The 17,991-nt window shown below is 36.9% G+C and overlaps 1 protein-coding gene across 1 annotated transcript in view; it reads left to right on the plus strand.

The window, feature by feature from the left end:
• zranb1a (zinc finger, RAN-binding domain containing 1a) overlaps positions 1 to 12,818 on the plus strand; it is a 33,632-nt gene extending 20,814 nt beyond the window's left edge. The window contains exons 6-9 of the mRNA XM_043712632.1: positions 775 to 895; positions 5,633 to 5,762; positions 7,780 to 8,009; positions 11,322 to 12,818. Coding sequence (XP_043568567.1) covers positions 775 to 895; positions 5,633 to 5,762; positions 7,780 to 8,009; positions 11,322 to 11,540 — 700 coding nt within the window. The 3' untranslated portion in view covers positions 11,541 to 12,818. The remainder of the gene's footprint in view (positions 1 to 774; positions 896 to 5,632; positions 5,763 to 7,779; positions 8,010 to 11,321) is intronic.
• Positions 12,819 to 17,991: the final 5,173 nt, after the last annotated feature.

Here is a 17,991-nt window from a genome sequence, read left to right on the forward strand (position 1 = left end):
TTTCTATCTCAAAAATGTTGGGTATTGACTAATCTCCAACCAGACAGTATCTAATTTTCTTCTCTTCGTGATGTTCCCTTAATTCATCACAGTCTTGACAGCACCTCCATAACCTATAACCTCTGCTCTAGAAAGATAAGGGTCGCAACTTACAGAGATGCTGTCACCTATAAGCTTCTCTCCAAAATGCATGTGTCCTGACGTGGAAGTGTATCACTGCTCCTTCACTGTCACCGGGTCTTGGAACTCACTTCTCAATAGTATTGTTTTGTACCTGCATCAGAAAGACCTCAGTGGTTCACAAAGCTGGTGCACAATCACTTTAATTTTCTCTAGGATGATTTGGTATATGTAAAACAAAATCTTCCTTAGCCGCTGATACACTCATCCTGTGAAAGATATTTTTAAAAACCTGAGCCATGTTTACTTACAGATGTGATTGAACTTTTTAAAAGCAATTTTTAACGTTTTGACACTACTTGGATGAGCTAATGTGCTATTTAGATGCTAATGTCCAGTGCCATCCTTTCTCTGTATATTCCAGAGCATTCTAATTCTTCTAATTGTAAATTATTAACTGTCGCCTTATTTCTTCAGTTGTAGTTGGGCATCTGTTCCAGGAAAACTCTAGTTTCCATTACATACAATGCATGCAATTCATAGGCTGTCATAGTGGGAGGGTATTTAACCTTTTTCACATTTTGTAGATTAACTGAAAACCATGCATGAAAGGAAAAAAACTTATCATCGTGAAATTATTTTTTGCCCTGTCAGGTTTTACACACGCTGGAAAGAATGGGAGTCTTGGTACTCCCAGAGTTTTGGGTTACATTTCTCACTGCGAGAAGAGCAGTGGCAGGAGGACTGGGCATTCATTCTTTCCCTTGCCAGTCAGGTAAATAGTGAATTTTCTATTGTCTTCAGAGATCTTTAAGTAGATTTTTATTTTGGGTGTATAATTTTGCATTAAACTACTGTTTGTCTTTTTTGGACTGGGTGCTGTCTGTAGGAGAGCTCCTGCATCCAGATTAAAATGGGAAGACCTTTCAGACCTGTTTTTCATTTTTCAGAAACGAAGCCGTAATTATCTATTTAATCCAGTTCTACAGTTAACTATTGAGGCAATCACTCTGACAATTGGACTGTAACTATAGAATTAATGGTCAAATTTGATTTTATGCATAATGTTTTCAGAATTCCAAGATACAGAAACAGAATTTGTTTCAAACTAAAACCATAAATTATATCAATTTTGCACTAATGGATAATGTTGAGTATTAATGTATTTGCCATGATAATAATTATAGGACCTTGTGGATAAATATATTTGTGCAAATGAAATGATTATAACTCAAAGGCATGAAATTAATCTTGTTTTAGAAGAATTGTTTCATTAATAAACTGCTAGGAATACTGGAAGACTTCATAGAATTCTGAATAATATGAGCATCTAATAATGCTGTGGGTAGAACAGGATTGCAGTTGATCTGAGGACAGGAATATCATAGTTCATAAACTCTGGACAAATCTACAAACAATGGAACAGTGTTTTAACTGCTTTTGTTCTTTTAACTACTTTTTTCAAATTGTTCTTCAACATGATAACTGAAATGTTTGACAAGTTTTGGATAACTTGCGTTAGGTACACCAGTTGTGTAGCTAGCTATAAATCACTGATCAGTTACAAGCTTTACTCTGAGTAAATAAATTATATCCGTGTTTGTTTAAAATGTGCATTCAAATATTAGCATGTTGAAATTACTTTGGTCTTCCAGCATAGGTGGAAATTCAGCTAATAAATCCAGTTGCTAATGTGAATTGTTGGTAACTTCAAGGGATAAGACATAACATTTTTTTCTTAAGTATTGGGGAATTGTATAAGGTATTAAATAGATTTATTTGATATCAAGATTTCAGTGTTTTCTAATAACTGCATCTATTTGAAAACTACTTCTGAAAAAACTCTGCTGATTGTAGTGTGAAGTTATACACTTGGGCTAGGCTTTCAAATTGTAAACGTTTTGCCAAGTATCAAGTAATATAAAGCAAAATAACACAGGTATTCACAAGAATACAGCCATAGTGTTACAGAAGAACTGACTACTACACAAATACGGAAGTTTCACATTATCTGATAGGCGCCGGGACACTCTTTTTGCAAAGCTGATTGTGAACAAATGCCACAACTTGAGACAAAGTTGATGATGATCATTCATCTTGCTGTTACCTTGATAAATAATGTGAGCTATTGAAATTCATGTTACATCACTATCTTTGACTTGTTACATTGTGCACCACCATTCACAGCTAGATGTGGTGCAGAATTATACAACTAAACTCCTAAAGGAGATGTTTTCACACATCCCCAAGCCCAATGATGGGGACATCTACACATCAATGCAAAAAGAAAACTGAAGCATTTGAATCCATTTTCAACCAGAAGTGTCGAATGGATGATTCATCTCTGCCTCCTTGGGTTTCCCACATTAAAAGCCAGTGTTCACCCAATTTGATTCGCGCCAGCTGTTTCTTGATACCACATGAAGACACTGGATACAGTAAAGGCTGTGGGTCCTGACAACATTTTTGAAGAAGTGCTGAAGGTCTATGCTTCAGATGCAGTGTTGCTCCTAGCCAAGCTCTTGCAGTACTAAAACACTGGTATCTGTCTGGAACTATGGAAAATTGCCCAGGTTTGTCTTATCTACAAAAAGCAGACTACTCCAACTTAGCCAGTTGCACTCCCGTCAGTCTACATAATATCATCCAAGGAATGGAATATGTAATTGACCATGCTATCAAGCAGCACATAGGCGGCAGCAACAGTCTGCTTACTGGCAATTCAGGTTCCATCAGGTTTTGACTTTGAACCTTATTCAGCCTGAGTCCAAAATTAATAAAAGAGCCCCAGAGGTGAAGCCCTGGCAAATTTGGAGGCAGTGGGAATGGGGGAAATACTTTGTTGTTGGATTCAAACCCATCATTGAGGAAGATGATTTGTTTGTTGGAAGCCAGTCATCACATTGTCAAGACAGCACTGGTCCAACCATCTTTAACTGCTTCATCAGTGACCACCCCTGTGTCATAGAGTCAGATGCTGCAATGTTTAATGTGTAACATTCAGCACCATTTGTGGCTCCTCAGATACTGAAGCAATCTTTGTCCAAAGGCAATAATGTTTAACAACACTCCGGGCTTGGATTGGTGATTGGCAAATAACATTGTGCCAAAGGCACTGGGTTGTGACCATCTCCAACAATAAAGAACTTTTAATTGTCTTCTCTTGACATTCAATAACTTTATCATCATTAAATTCCCCACTGTCAACATTGAGGTTTACCATTGACCAGGAACACCTGGAGCAGCCATCTAAATGCAGTGGCTATAAGATGAGGTCTTGGGCTGGGAATTCTGTGGTGAAATTCTGCTCCCGATTCCCCAGTGCCTGTCCACCATCTAAAAGGCACAAGTTAGTCATTTAATGGCATATTTATGGATGGGTGTTGCTCCAACCATACTAGTAAAGCTTGACACCATCCAGAACAAAACAGCCATCTTGATTAGTACCATATGTACCATCTTTAACATTCATTCCCATCGCCATTGATCAACTGCAATGTAGCACCTTTCCACATCTCCCTCAAAATTATAAGACCATAAGACATAGCAGTGGAAGTAAGGCCATTCGGCCCATCGAGTCCACTCTGCCATTCAATCATGGCTGATGCACATTTCAGCTCCACTTACCAGCATTCTCCCCGTAGCCCTTAATTCCTCTAGACAACAAGAATCTATCAATCTCGGCCTTGAAGACATTTAGCGTCCCGGCTTCCACTGCAATGAATTCCACAGGCCCACCACTCTCTGGCTGTAGAAATGTCTCCGCATTTCTGTTCTGCAATGACCCCCTCTAATTCTAAGGCTGTGTCCACGGGTCCTAGTCTCCTCGTTTAACTGAAACAATTTCCTAGCATCCACCTTTTCCAAGCCATGTATTATTTTGTACGTCTCTATTAAGTCTCCCCTTAATCTTCTAAACTCCAACGAATACATATCTTCAGAATCTGTAATGTCTGCCACTTTGGAAGACCAGGGCAGCATATGGTTGAGAAAGCTACCTGCAGTTTTCCCTTATCAGGGCACTTACCATTTTGGCATAGAACTATATTTTCCATTCCTCCACCCTGATAGGGTCAAAATTCTGGGATTTCTGTCTGAACAGCGTTATGGATGTACCCATACCAAATGGACTGCACCAATTAATAAAGGCAGCTCACATCACCATCTTGAGCACAATGAGGGATAGGCATTAAATGCTGGCATTAGCCAACAACTCCTACATCCCAGGATAGAAAGAAAAAGCAAACATTATGGAAGATTTGGTGAGGGATAATTTGCAGTTCCAAAGAAGAATCAATTCTGCTGTAATACACATTTCTTTAATGCGAATTGGCTATAACGTGATTGAAGAATTTAGACCATTATTCATAGAACGCAAACTTATCATACTTGTGTTGGCTACAACATATTCCAGTCCCATTGGTTAAAATGGTGCTGCTATTATGCGATTTTGTTATAATGCGGGATCGCACGGGAATGGCACTATTGTGTTATCAGAACAGACTGTGTATTGTATGGGAAATGACTGGAACCCAAAGTAGTTAGTATGAATAAATTTGTTATAAGTGATCTACATTAAAATGGAGTTGCCTATAGTTGTTCTCTATAATATTAAAATTGAGGTTGGACGGATAGCTCTGTATATGCCACTCATTCATATCAGATACTTAGGGCATCCCCAGATGTCACAGCTTATGCTTAGTCATGTTCTTGTTTTACTTGCTACAAATTTATAACCAAGTAATGTGAATTGTCTTTTGTAAAAGTCTGATGGACATGTCAGAATCGATAAATTGAAGTGACTTGACACCCTAATGCAGAAATGAAAACTTAAGGGAGCTTTTTGCCAGAGGCAACCATTTAAGTACTGATTTGTTCATTGCTTTGGCTGCCAGTTGAAATTTCAACAAACTTCCATCTGATTCTTTAAAAAAAGATTCTTTATTTTGTGATCTTTCCAGCACCCCAAGTGTCCATGTAGTATTTACAGCAGTGTTATTTTAAATGCTTGAGATGAGGTATGGCCTATTGCCATATGTTGCTGTCATTAGAAGGTTTTTCACTTCGTAGCAGGTGTTGCTGATACCAGGAATCAAGTGTCCAAGCTGACGTTGTCACCAAGGGTTAGCTGTGTGACACGATCACAGTGAAAATAATCCTCTGCCGATTACCAAGAAGTAATGCTTGCTGGTGATGTATGTTGTTTATATATAGTATGTTTGTTGCAAGACTACTAAACCAGCCAACCTAGCTTCCAGATGCGTAAACGTTTTGCAAAAATGTGTATATTTTCTTTCTTTCCAGCAAACTCTGATAAATTTTTCTGCTACGTCTGCTTAGGGTTGTATTATAAGTGGCTTTAATTTACAGATGAAACATTCAATAATGAAATGTACATTTTTTTCCAAATGGGTATACTGAAAATCTATCTTGTCTTTTCTGTCCTATTCAAAAGGTAATGCAATTTTTGATAGGGTGTTTTAACATATGTAATTGTTTTAACATGTTTCAGCCTGGAGCCAGTCTAGAACAGACTCACATCTTTGTTCTGGCTCACATTCTTCGCCGACCAATTATAGTTTATGGAGTGAAATACTACAAGAGTTTTCGTGGTGAGACTCTAGGGTACACACGATTTCAAGGTAAGGAGTTTACAAATATGAAAATCAACTGTTCTGTGATCTGTTGCAAGCATTGTCTTCCTAACTATAAACAGATTGGGTTTTGTGCTTTTTATCTTTGGAAGAGGAGCTTAAAACAATAACCTTTTGACTCTAATTAATTATTGCTGTACAGTGGCTGACAATGAATTGATGCTGATAATTCTTAAGGCTGCAAAAATAATTGAATCTATGACGGCTCAATTTTCCTATTCCCAAACTTTCGAATGTAGAGTTTTTGGAAAACTGGCATTACTTCGAGGAAATCCTACTGACCAACTCCTCCTGCATTCTTATCTCACATTATGACTAGATCTTGTAAGGAATGTATTTTGCCTTGCAATAGTGGTATATCTATCTTGTACTTCATTGATTGCGCTATTGAGAAATCTAAAACTTCAAGATGACTAACATTCTCCTAACAAATATGTTTTTAGTAAAATTGAGTTTTGAGGACAATGAGGTTAATGATACAGTCATTAATGCACTTTTCTGTAGTTAAACATGAGAGTCATAAAGACAGGTATTAGATGTTGTTTCAATACTACACTCAGTTGTCCAAAAAAAAATGGTATTTGATGAGTTGTTTAGCCAGAAATTATCAAATATTTTGTGTAATGGTTGATTTGGACTAATGGTTTAAGATCAGGGCAACTCTCGCAGAACTGATCTGCTCATACATAAAATCTCACTTCTGAAGGTAATTTTAAATTAAGATATTTAGCTCATCAATCAGAAAACTTGGTTTGTCTATTGCTAGCTGGATTCCGAGAAGAACAACTATGCAACAATTTATTTGAGGGATAGTGGGTTTATGCAACATTCTTCTAATGTAGAACCAGTCAATCAACTTCACTGGAAATATTATTGATGCCAACTCTGTTCTGGATTGCAAAAATGTTCCCAATGTAGAGTAGCATTAAATAAGTGCGGATGGCTGTACTGTCTGTCTTACCAGTCTCTTGCTCGGGTGCTACCTTTTGGCTCCTTGAGCATTAATCAGTTTTGTACATTAACAGAACTTCCCATTATTCACGTCCCTCACTCTTTTAGAAATTGAGACAACTCCTTATTTTGTAGTGGGTTCAAAATAATAATATTGTAGATTAGTTAATAACCACAGAATTCTAGAAAGATCACTTAACTGAAAGTTTCCTTATTTATATTAGTGAATAATTACATTTTTAATAAAAGCAATTAACATTTGTCATTATAATGTAATAATGTATATATTTGTCACATTTAGTGATAAAAATGTTTCCTCTTCTACTTTGTTGATTTTTTTTTTAATACAATGTGCGTTATACAAATCAGCATGCTACTCTTACTGTTAATACCCAATGGGTGCATGCGCATAAATCTTGCATAAATCTAAGCCTTTTAAATGTGTAGTTGCTGTTTTGGGTACTATTAATCTTTGCATCAGTTTTTTTCAAACAGATTTCAAGCAAGTTGCTTAGCTAGCTTAGAATAGAACATATGCCAAACATTGTAATTTAGTCCTGAGAACAGGGTGTAAATAGTCACTGTAACATTTTGATTGGTTTATTTGACCTGATTATAAACATCAGTTACATTTGCAACCCTTCCTTCTGGCAACACCACGTCCATTAGGAATTTGACCTTGTGTCCAGACATATTTTTCAGCTATGTAAGTAGGAGTGCTAAAGAACAGTTTGGCATTTCTCAAAGATGTGTGTGGGGGTGAGAATTGCAAGTCACAAACATTACATTTTGAAAGTTGTATTCTGTTAGGAAGGCAATGAAACAATAAAAATATGAATAGATGCATCCTAAGATCCTCCAGTAAATGAGCAAAGTGTAGGGAGTTGTATAAATACATGGTAATAATGAAGGATGGCACACGTTATCAGTGGTTAAAAACAAATATGAGTGCATGACATTAGAGACCAATTATTCTAATATTTATGGTGAAAGTTATTGGATCACTGTTAATAACTTTCAAGTTAGCCCACTAATATGATACTCCTCTTCACAGGTGTGTACTTGCCTTTGCTTTGGGAACAGAGTTTCTGTTGGAAAAGCCCTATTGCTCTGGGGTACACTAGGGGCCACTTCTCCGCACTGGTCGCGATGGAAAATGTTGGCTATGACAATCGAGGTGCTGGCGCCAACCTAAATACAGATGATGATGTCAACATTACCTTTTTGCCACTGGTGGACAGTGAGAGGAAGTTATTGCACATACACTTCCTTTCGGCTCATGAGGTACATATACATTTAGTGTCTGTTTTGAAATAATTTTGCATTGTGTTCCATTTTTGTCTGTTCTTGTTAACCTGGAATACTTGATTTAGAATGTATTAGAGAATCCTGACATCTAACTTAAGTTTATGCAATGTTAACAGGTTTATGTTATATTACTTTGGGCTATTGTAAATAAGTACCATCACTAGATTTGGGTTTCAGCTAATGAACAAAAGGCAGATTACTTTTTATGGACATTTTGATGAATAATCATGAGTTTAAACATTAAAAACAAATTGTGGAGAAACTCAACAGCCCAGATAGCATCTATGAAGAAAATGTTTGGAGTCCGAAACTGAGCAGCTGGGAAAGAATGGTATTAATGCTGATGACTTAGGGTGGCATGATGGAGTGTGTGGATAGGTGGAGACTGGTCAGAGAGAGGCAAGAAAGGTCAGACAGATATGAGATTGTTGATAGTAAACCAAGGTAGAAGCTAGATGGATCATTATGAAGACAATGAGTGGGTGAAAATAGTTTGGCTATGTTGTGAGCAACCATGTAATGACAGGACCTGGAGTGTGGATATGGATAATAGACATGTAAAGTGTTGTTCATGCTCTAAAATTAAATTTGATAATGAGTCCTGAAGGTTGTAAGGCACCTAGGTGGGATATGAGACATTGTTCCTCTAGCTTTTGTTGGGCTTTGGAGCACCGCAGCAGGCCTGAGGTACAAATGTTGGCCAGGGAGCAGAGTGTTGTGCTGGTCTGTCAGGCAGCTGGTGGTTTGTGGTCATTTTTATAGATAGCGCATAGGTGTTCAGTAAAGCAGTCGCCCAATCTACAAAGTAGAAGAGACCACATTGTGAACGGCAAATATAGTAGACGAGATGGAGTGCAGTGTAGGTACTGGAAGGTATGTTAGGGGCCTTGAACAGCAAGGTGGTAAATGGGTGTGTGGCACCTTCTGTGATTGCATTGGAAGGTGCCGTGTGGGTGTTGGGAGTGGCGGAATGGGCCAGGGTGTCTTGGAGGGAATGGTCCATGTGAAATTCTGACAAGGGAGGGAAGGGAATAAGTAACATCCCATTGGAGATGGCAGAAACTGAAGCTTAATCATAAGCTGCAGCTGGGTTTTATAAATGGATGAAGTTGATAGTCGAACCTTAATGTGTATTTCAGAAATTTAAATTGTGACAGAGAAATGATCAGCTATACTGCAATAATTATAATTAATTTCAGTAATTGGTTTGATTTGGCATTTTAAAAAAAAAATTCATGAACTTCATTCTTATCTCAACTGGTCAATTGCATTATATCATCCTTGGAATTGTCACGTATGTAACATCACTGTTCCCGCTCTCTTGAAAGTAAATGCACCCTTTCCTTCTCTAACTGAATTAATTAAAAAGATAAAATGATTTTTAAAAACTTACTTGAGTTTTCAAGATAAAAAGGCTGTAGCACTGGTCCTGCTTTGGTGACAAAAACAAAGTTTGGATGTAGGTTTGCTCGCTGAGCTGGAAGGTTCGCTTTCAGACATTTCATCATCATACTAAGTAACATCTTCAGTGAGACACCAGATGAAGATTATTTCAGCGAGCCACCATGCACTGCAGCACAAAGGAACTATACAGAGCAAAGGAAAATCACCTATATGGTGTATTCAAAAAGAACGGGTACCTAATTAACATAGTCTGCCGATTTCTCAGCAACAAACCCCAACAAGCAACAAAACATGTCCAGAAACCATAGCCACTCTCCCCCTACATTAAAGGCATCTTGGAAATGACTGCCAGATTACTCAGATCTCTTGGCATCATAGTAGCCTACAAACCCACCAACAGACTAAAACAACAGCTAATGAATTTGAGAACCTGTACAGATGACAAACAAAATTAATGTCATTTAAAAAAAGGCTTCATCCTGAGGCTCACTGATGTGACCTAGTATGTTGATGGAACGTCTAAAAACGAACCTTCCAGCTCAGCAAGCAAACTTGCATCCAGGACCTCAACCTGAGCTACAAATCTTGTCAAAACTCACAAACAGGAAATTGTTAATAAATATGAAGGTTCCTAAAGATAAATATTTATTTCCTATTGTTTAATGTTCAAAGTTGCTATTAATTGGATAGACAGTGTCGCTTAAATATAAAAATGCTGTACATGGGTTTGAGTTTTATTGCATTAGGTATTGTGACCTGGTACAGGACCCAGGAGACGATGGTGTAGACTGTCTTAATCACTGGGCCTCAGGCCTTCGGGGGCCTGAACCTGAGCCACACTGCCCGTCATCTCCTCTCGGATGGTCCCTCCAATCATAAATCCTATCTGGCTTGCTCAATTACAGGGCAACTGCTGATATAGATTCTGGGCATCCGCAAAAGATACTCAACTAACTGAGAGCCAGGAAAATTTAATCACTGAAGTTATGAATGAAAATAATAAATTCTGGAGATACTTTATGGGAAAAGTGGATTTAATATAAATGAACACTGTCAATTGTTCAGTTTAAATCTGGGATTGAGTTGCAGTAAATAGCTTAAGTATTTGTTGATGTTCCAGCTTGGTGCATGTGCAATGAAAACGCATTAGCTGTGACAACTTATGTAGAAGGTGGTTTTAGGTGATTTTTTTGTGTATATAAGATAGTTATTTTGGAAGAGTTTCTACTGATTTGTTCCTTGGGCCAATTTAAATACTGTTGAGGAAATTAATGCATTCCTTGTATATTGTAGGGTCAAGTTTAAAAGAGGGTTAATCATTGTGGATATTGTTGAAATATTTAATTCTGCCTCTGAGTCTAAATGAACAATCTGTAAACTCATACAGAAGGTATTGTTGCTATGTTACTGCATCATCTGGTAAAAGAGTAATTGAGATTCAAGAAGGTTCCCCACAAGCAAAAAGATAGACCTTTTAAAATCCAGACTTACCCTAAAAAATAGAAAAACAATTTTTAGCTTCTCATGCTGAATATAGTGTTCAGAAGGAAATTTAATTCTTGGGAGAAACAAAATGGGACAGAACAGGTTGAGAGGCAGGATGGTTAGACTGATTGGATTGCTCTCTGAAAGTACTGGCAGAAACTTGATGGCCTGACTGGTTCTCTGTCTCTTACTGCTGCACAATCCTATACTATAGAACCCAAAGTGCATTGTGAAGGTCCTTGACAGAAGCTTGAGGCTTAAAAAGATGGTAGAGCCCAATTACCTTTTTCTTTTGCCCCTGGCCATTACCTGATGAATGATTCGAGGCATTGCTAATAGCCCTGTTGTTGTTGACTTTTAAATTGATTGAAATTGCTGAAGCTTCCTTTTCTTTTACAGATCGGTAATGAGGACCAGCAGGAGAAGCTACTAAGGGAATGGCTCGACTGTTGTGTCACTGAGGGTGGAGTTCTTGTTGCACAACAAAGGAGCTCTCGCCGGCGCAACCATCCATTGGTTACACAAATGGTGGAGAAATGGTTAGATCGTTATCGGCAGATACGACCATGCACCTCTCTTTCAGATGGTGAGGAAGATGAGGAGGAGGATGATGAATGAAGCAAAGTTTCTGATGGAGTAATTGGTATTACTTTGCTGAGAAGCCTGTAGATTGGACTCTTCTGGTTTGACGTGCATCATGGAAAGTTTGGATACCAAATAGAAGTCACATTTGAGGTCTGATCTTTGGCAGCAAAAAAAGGCTGATCTGTTTTGCCATGTTGAAATCGGAACTGGCGTGGTTGGACAACAATAAACTATGAATGCTAAATTTACTTTAATGTTAAGAGAAAAAGCTTTTTTCCCCCAAACTGTACATCCTTAGCTATAAATGTACTGCATGTGGTTGTGTAAGAACTTGTGTAACAGGGAAAGAAGTATACCAGCATCTAAAAATAACAACTTATATTGGTTTCCTAACAAGGGCACTTAAAAAAAACCTCCTTATTTTAAATTCTGGTTTGTTCCTTCAAGATTTATTTTATTATAGCCATTTTTGGTCTGTAGCCAATGTTTTTAAAATACTGATGCATGTGTTCTTTTGAGAGAGATTTTAATGCCAAATTATGTTGCTGAGGGTCAGGTGACAGGTTGTACACTGGGATTTGAAGAATAAGGGGCATCATGGGTGGCAAAAACCATGAGAACAAGTGCATAGGTATTCTTTTGAATACTATAATGAAGTAAAATCTCTAAGGAACAAAATAGAGATGTTGGGTTGTGTTGGAAAGTGTTCACCAAAGTATTGTCTTTGTTTCTGACTTTTTAAGAGACTGTTACTCTATATAGTATGGAGATGGCAAATTATTGTTTTAAAGTTTGCAGACATCATACATGTTCTCATCTTCACTAATGTTCACGACTACAAACCTAGTTTAGACCCTGAACTCTGGCAGTAATTCTATTCTGATAATCCTATTTATTTAAAGTGACCTGGAGACATGAGGTACTTTTTTCCCATAAGATTAAGTTCAGAACCAATTGCGTGGATTTTGTTGATTGTTTACTCAACCCCAATGAAGAATTTCATGTTGCACAAATACATACTCTTGCTGTGAAAATGTTGCTGAATGTGCTGTTGACTTTTTTGTCTATGCAAATACTGTGCACCACTGCTAAGCCAAAGGTTTCCACTTAATAAGGTCATTATATTGCAGTTGCATGTGTCTCACTTAAATTTTATAATTCTGTTTGGAACACTTTTGAACTTTACAGGAAATACTTTCTCTTGGAAACATTCTAGGCATCTTATGCAAATTGAGTTATCTATGTAATCCCTAATGTTCAGTACTTGTCACATCAGCAGCCATACAGATTAAACTACATTGATGTGAAATATTTAGATGAGTTATTTAATGAAGAAAATTTCAACTTTATATTTCAAAAGGTAAAAATGGAAATGTAAGCAAAATATACATCGGTTACAAAGTAATATCAAAATCAGGAGTACTTTTTTAAAGAAAAGTGTTTTCTGGAAGTGCCACAAAATCTCACCTCCGGTTTGAGTTAAATTCCTTGCATGGCTTTGAGGCAATAGTGTATAATGTTTAGATGAGGTATACCAGGTACTAATTTCAGTGCCTCCTTTTTTTTTTAAACTGCTATGCATTAATATTTGCAAACAATAAGCCTTTGTACAACACAGTATCGTCAGATGATGCATCATATAGAGTGCTGCACCACAAAAATGCTGAAGAGAACTGGATTGTAAGTGTGATATGAGAGGCATACTCTTAAAGGTTTGGTTTTGCAATTTAAGTGCTTTCACTTTTAAAATATATAATCTGCATTGAGATATTTAATATTTTTAAAAGTAATCTGAACATAGTTAGGCCACAAGTGTGATAATTCCAACGACACTGTCCATATTGTAAATGCACAATTTCCTTTACTATATCTGCTCAGTATGGAAGAGAAGAAGTCTACAGTATCATGCCTCTAGAAATGTTTCTTCTGTTCTCTCCACACAGGTGGGCAGTAAACTCTTGGTAAGTTTTTAATTGTGAAACAGGACCTGTAAATCTAACCACATTCTCTTAGAATCAAATTATTTGATTAAAATGTGTTCAGGTTTGTGTGGAAAAGTGGTCAACAGTTAAACTAGATCCCTTGAAGATTCATGAAATATCATTGTCAGTGTGTCATTGAGGTCATCTGAAATTTATTAGATCTGGGCATGTAACTAAATGGTACAATTTTAATTTTTGTTTGTAACATGTACTTGAGATTGTGTAAACTAACATCCATAATTTTATTAGAGGAGCTATATGAAATGAATCTGTTGATAAAGGAAGATGCAAACAAATATGAATTCCTGAAGGGGCACAAAATATAAATTAACTGAGGAGCCTTTTGGATGTTGCTGTCTGGATGACTACCCTCAGGTTAATATCATTTTTCAAATTTCAAAAATAGTTCTCAAAAATACCTGGTTAAAGTTGAATTTCTAAGTTTGTATAATGAATTATTTAGCTAAAACCGCTTGAGTAATGCTGATTCGTTGGATATCTTTTCACTATCAAGTTTTGTTTTTGAGATCCTTAACAAGATAATTTATTTTGAAAATTAATATTATTCCTAAATACCTTCCTCCTTTTAGTAGTTTATGTTCTGGGGAAAATATTGAAATATGTGCAAAAATCAAACAATTACATTTTTCTCATCATTCTTCCATGAAACGTAGGTGTGATTGGCTAGGTATCCTTAATTCACCTGGAACTGAGGTGCTTGCAGTTCTAGTTCAGAGGGCAGTTAAGTGTCATCTTGAGTTCCATTAAGGCCAGATTGGGTCAGGACTGTAGTTATATTTCGCTAAAGAACATGAATGAACAATCTGTGGTCTTATCACCAATGTTGAGATGAGCTTTCAATTCCAGATTTATTTAACTTCCACCAACTGTCAGTAGTATAGTTTGAACCCATGTCCCTGGAGCATTAGCTGAGCCTCTGGATGATTGGTGCAGTGACATTACCGCTATGTCACTCCCTTTTCTGATATATTAATTGGTACATTAGAATAGAGCAGGAAGTAATTTGAGTGTAATCATTGCTCAGATCAGTAATTGTGTTAAGTTGGATGTCGCAGTTGATGAGAAGTAGAATTTGTTTGAGCTGAACAGGTGACAGCATAGTTAAGGGAACAAAAAGTAGCTAGCCTGTTGGCACTTCACCTGTCTGTATCTCCCTTCTCCACCCCATCCCCTGATTATTTCATGAAGAGGGCAAATGTACTGTTAGACCAGCTAGGAGGTTGATGTGAAGTTAGGGGAGTAGGGAAGAGTTGGTGGTCACCTGTTTGTAAAACTACCAGCTATTGGGTCATGCTGTTGCCCTAATCAGCTTACATAGTTTTGTCTTGATGTTATACTTCAAGTTTCACCTTCTACACATCATGTTGGTGATTTTTTTTTATCCACCTATTTATTGCTAATCAACACTTATAAGCATTTTAGAACCACAATACATGTCATACTCAAGGTTTCTCAAATGTCAGCCTGAGGTCAAAGTTGATGTGAATAAATGGAACAAACTAGTTTCTGTCCTAAGTGAAAGGGGTGTTAAAAGCCTTTCATTGGGACTGGTGAATGGTGAGATGCAAATTTTCTTAGTGATGGTAATCTTTCAGTCATAAACTGAGGAGAACAAATGGAGGTATAATACAGTGCAGGTGGAAGTAGACCCAATGCCATAACTAGATTTGGGTGCTACAAGAATTAGACTGGAGGAGAGAACATTCACTTATCAAAAATCAATCCATTTTTGCATCTGAAAGTTCATGAGCATTTCCATTTACTACAATAAAAAGTATTTTTTTAAATTAGACCAGAATGGTATCTACAAGGTAGATGTGAATGTGATTGAAACATATATACGTTATTAATACAAATCTGCAGTTTGAGATGAGAACTCATTGTGATAAAAATTAGTATAAAGTAATTGAGAAATGAATGTTGTTGGGAATGCATTGTCTATAAATAAAAATTTGGAAAAACTGGAAGATCTGGAACAGTTTGGAAATTTTCTGGATTGATTACTATATGATCTCTTGGAAACTGAGGTCAACAGTTCATGTGCTTTACTCTACCTATTAATAGAAAGTCAAGTGACTTTGAAGAAAAGTTGAGCAAAGCTTTTAGGAAAATGACAGATGGAGATTATGGTGACTGCTGGGAAATCTGGCCTTGAAAAGCTTTGTGGGCTTCTGTTACTGATTTTCAAGCATCTCTTTTTGTACTTCACCTAAATTTATGAAAATAGAAATGGTCAGTAAGGAAATAAATTTCTGGAGCTATAAGTCTGTCTTTCTTTCTGTCAGCAGAAGTTCTTGGGAACCTGATAATGGTTTTTGATAACTTTTTATAAGCCTTGAAAAGTTGAACTGTGACTGTTTTTCTCTAAAGGATCAAATTCAGATTGATTTCAAACTGAAGATTTTCCATCTAGTCATGAGCTATCACAGTTTGATTTTTGCGAATGGAAAAATACCCACTGGACTGAGCAGTTATTACATTCTCCATTATTTTCACATCCATGACCAGCAAGATTATTTCTTTTGTCCTTTAAAAATAAAAACCCTCTACAAAGACTGTATCATTTGTGTTGGGATTAAGGTGAGAGTTCCAATTCTGGATAATAGTTTAGTTGTTAACCAGTTTTTCCACTTGTTTTAAGGATATGGTTTGTATTACTATTAACAGATTATTTTGTGTTCATTTAAAAGAAGCTTGGTGGAAGCCCCTCAATCTGGACAGTTGTACAAAAGATTGATCTTTTTATTTATTTATACTGAGGGGTAATGGGAGCTTAATACCACCACATTGTTTCCATAAGTCATAACAGTTTGGATACAGTGAGTTAGGATCATGCTCTTAATAGAAAATTGATCGTGGAGTAGTAGTAATTGGTAAATGATAAAAGGAGAGATACCAGGTTTCTCATGCTGCAACACCAGAATGGCATTGGAATTGTCTAAAATTTTCTTGTAGATAGGGAAGGTGTCCCTGAGTTCACAAGATTTAATTAAGGGCAAGCTGGTAGAATTGGTAAGAGTTTAAAGGTGGATTTGTCTACAAAAGCTAAAAAGAGGTGATTGTGTCCCCACAACCATATGTGCTATGCTCCTAAATGAAGGATTAGCCACACTTAGTGGTGAGTTATAATCAGTGAAAATTCCATTTCAGTTAAACCAGATTGAAATAAAAATACAGTGGAAATGTAAAAATGAAGTTGAAGCACTTCAAAGGGAGAAAAAAAAAGTTGTAGTTCTATTTCCAGCTTTTCAAATGCTAAGTTGGGGAGTGGTGGAGAGAAGGAGAAAGCAGGGATACCACTTAGACTGGAGGTTTTTAAAAAAAAACTCAGGTTCTGACATGGAAAGGCTGGAGCATAACTCAAAGTCCTGTGAGGGCTGTCTTTTCATTTTGGTGTTTTAAAACCTGTGGACTTGAATTAAGAACTTTTAAAAGCAGAGATTTACCAGGAGGACCACATGATTTCACAGTAAGGAATTTGATGCCTACTGTGAGTTCAGTTTTTGTTTGTGGCTTCCTGTGATATGCAGATGATCAGAAACCAATGAATTGTTTACAGATGAAGCTGACTGATGCTTTGCTAAGTGAGCATGTTGGAACTAAAACAAGTTAGAGATATAGGGAATTGGAGAATGACACACTATATGCAGTTCTCCCCAGCAGAGGTCCTCTGCAGTAAAGAAAAATCAATTTTAAACTTGAAAACCAGTTAGCTTCCGTTCAATAGGGGTTGCTGTGACTTTTGAATTGATCAACTAGAGACATTTCACATGTAAACTTCTCCACTTTGTACCTCTTTGAAGCCAGTGAAAGCATTCAAAGTCTAAGGCTGGCTAGCTGAAGAAGGATAATCTCAACACTGGAATTAGGAAGCAAAGACTTCCCTGTTTTTCGACCTCTGCCAGTAATCACTTTTCACAACATATTTGTTTGTATGTAAGGGGGCGTTTATAAAAGGGCTAGAGTTTTAATTAGTGTTAAATGCTTTTATATCTGCTTCCCTGTCAATGATAGGTTGATTAGTTGTAATAATTCTTGGCTCGTATAGAAATCTGGTCTGTGCTTTCTATGAATCTTGGTGTGACAACAAGTTAAAAAAAGTGTATGCAGCACCCAATTTAAAATAACAAATTTTACATTTTGGTATGTCTCTGAAAAGTGGGGCTCAATTTATGGCATGTCACCCCAGTGGGTTCTAACAGTCTGTGAAGGGGAATGTTCAAATTTGTACAAATTTGAGGAAAAGGATCTGGAAGCATTCTTTATTTTGTTTGAAATTGTAGCAAAATGATGAAAGTTAAAATGGGCATGCAGAACTGGTTGACAATTAAAGTGTACAATGTTTATGCATCACTTTTAGAAGAGGTTGATTTCAATCAATTATAGGGTCATAGAGACATAAGAGATGTACAGCAAGGAAACAAACCCTTCGGTCCAACCCGTCCATGCCGACCAGATATCTCAACCCAATCTAGTCCCAC

The sequence above is a fragment of the Chiloscyllium plagiosum genome, chromosome 22 (assembly GCF_004010195.1).
Source record: "Chiloscyllium plagiosum isolate BGI_BamShark_2017 chromosome 22, ASM401019v2, whole genome shotgun sequence".
NCBI lineage: Eukaryota > Metazoa > Chordata > Chondrichthyes > Orectolobiformes > Hemiscylliidae > Chiloscyllium > Chiloscyllium plagiosum.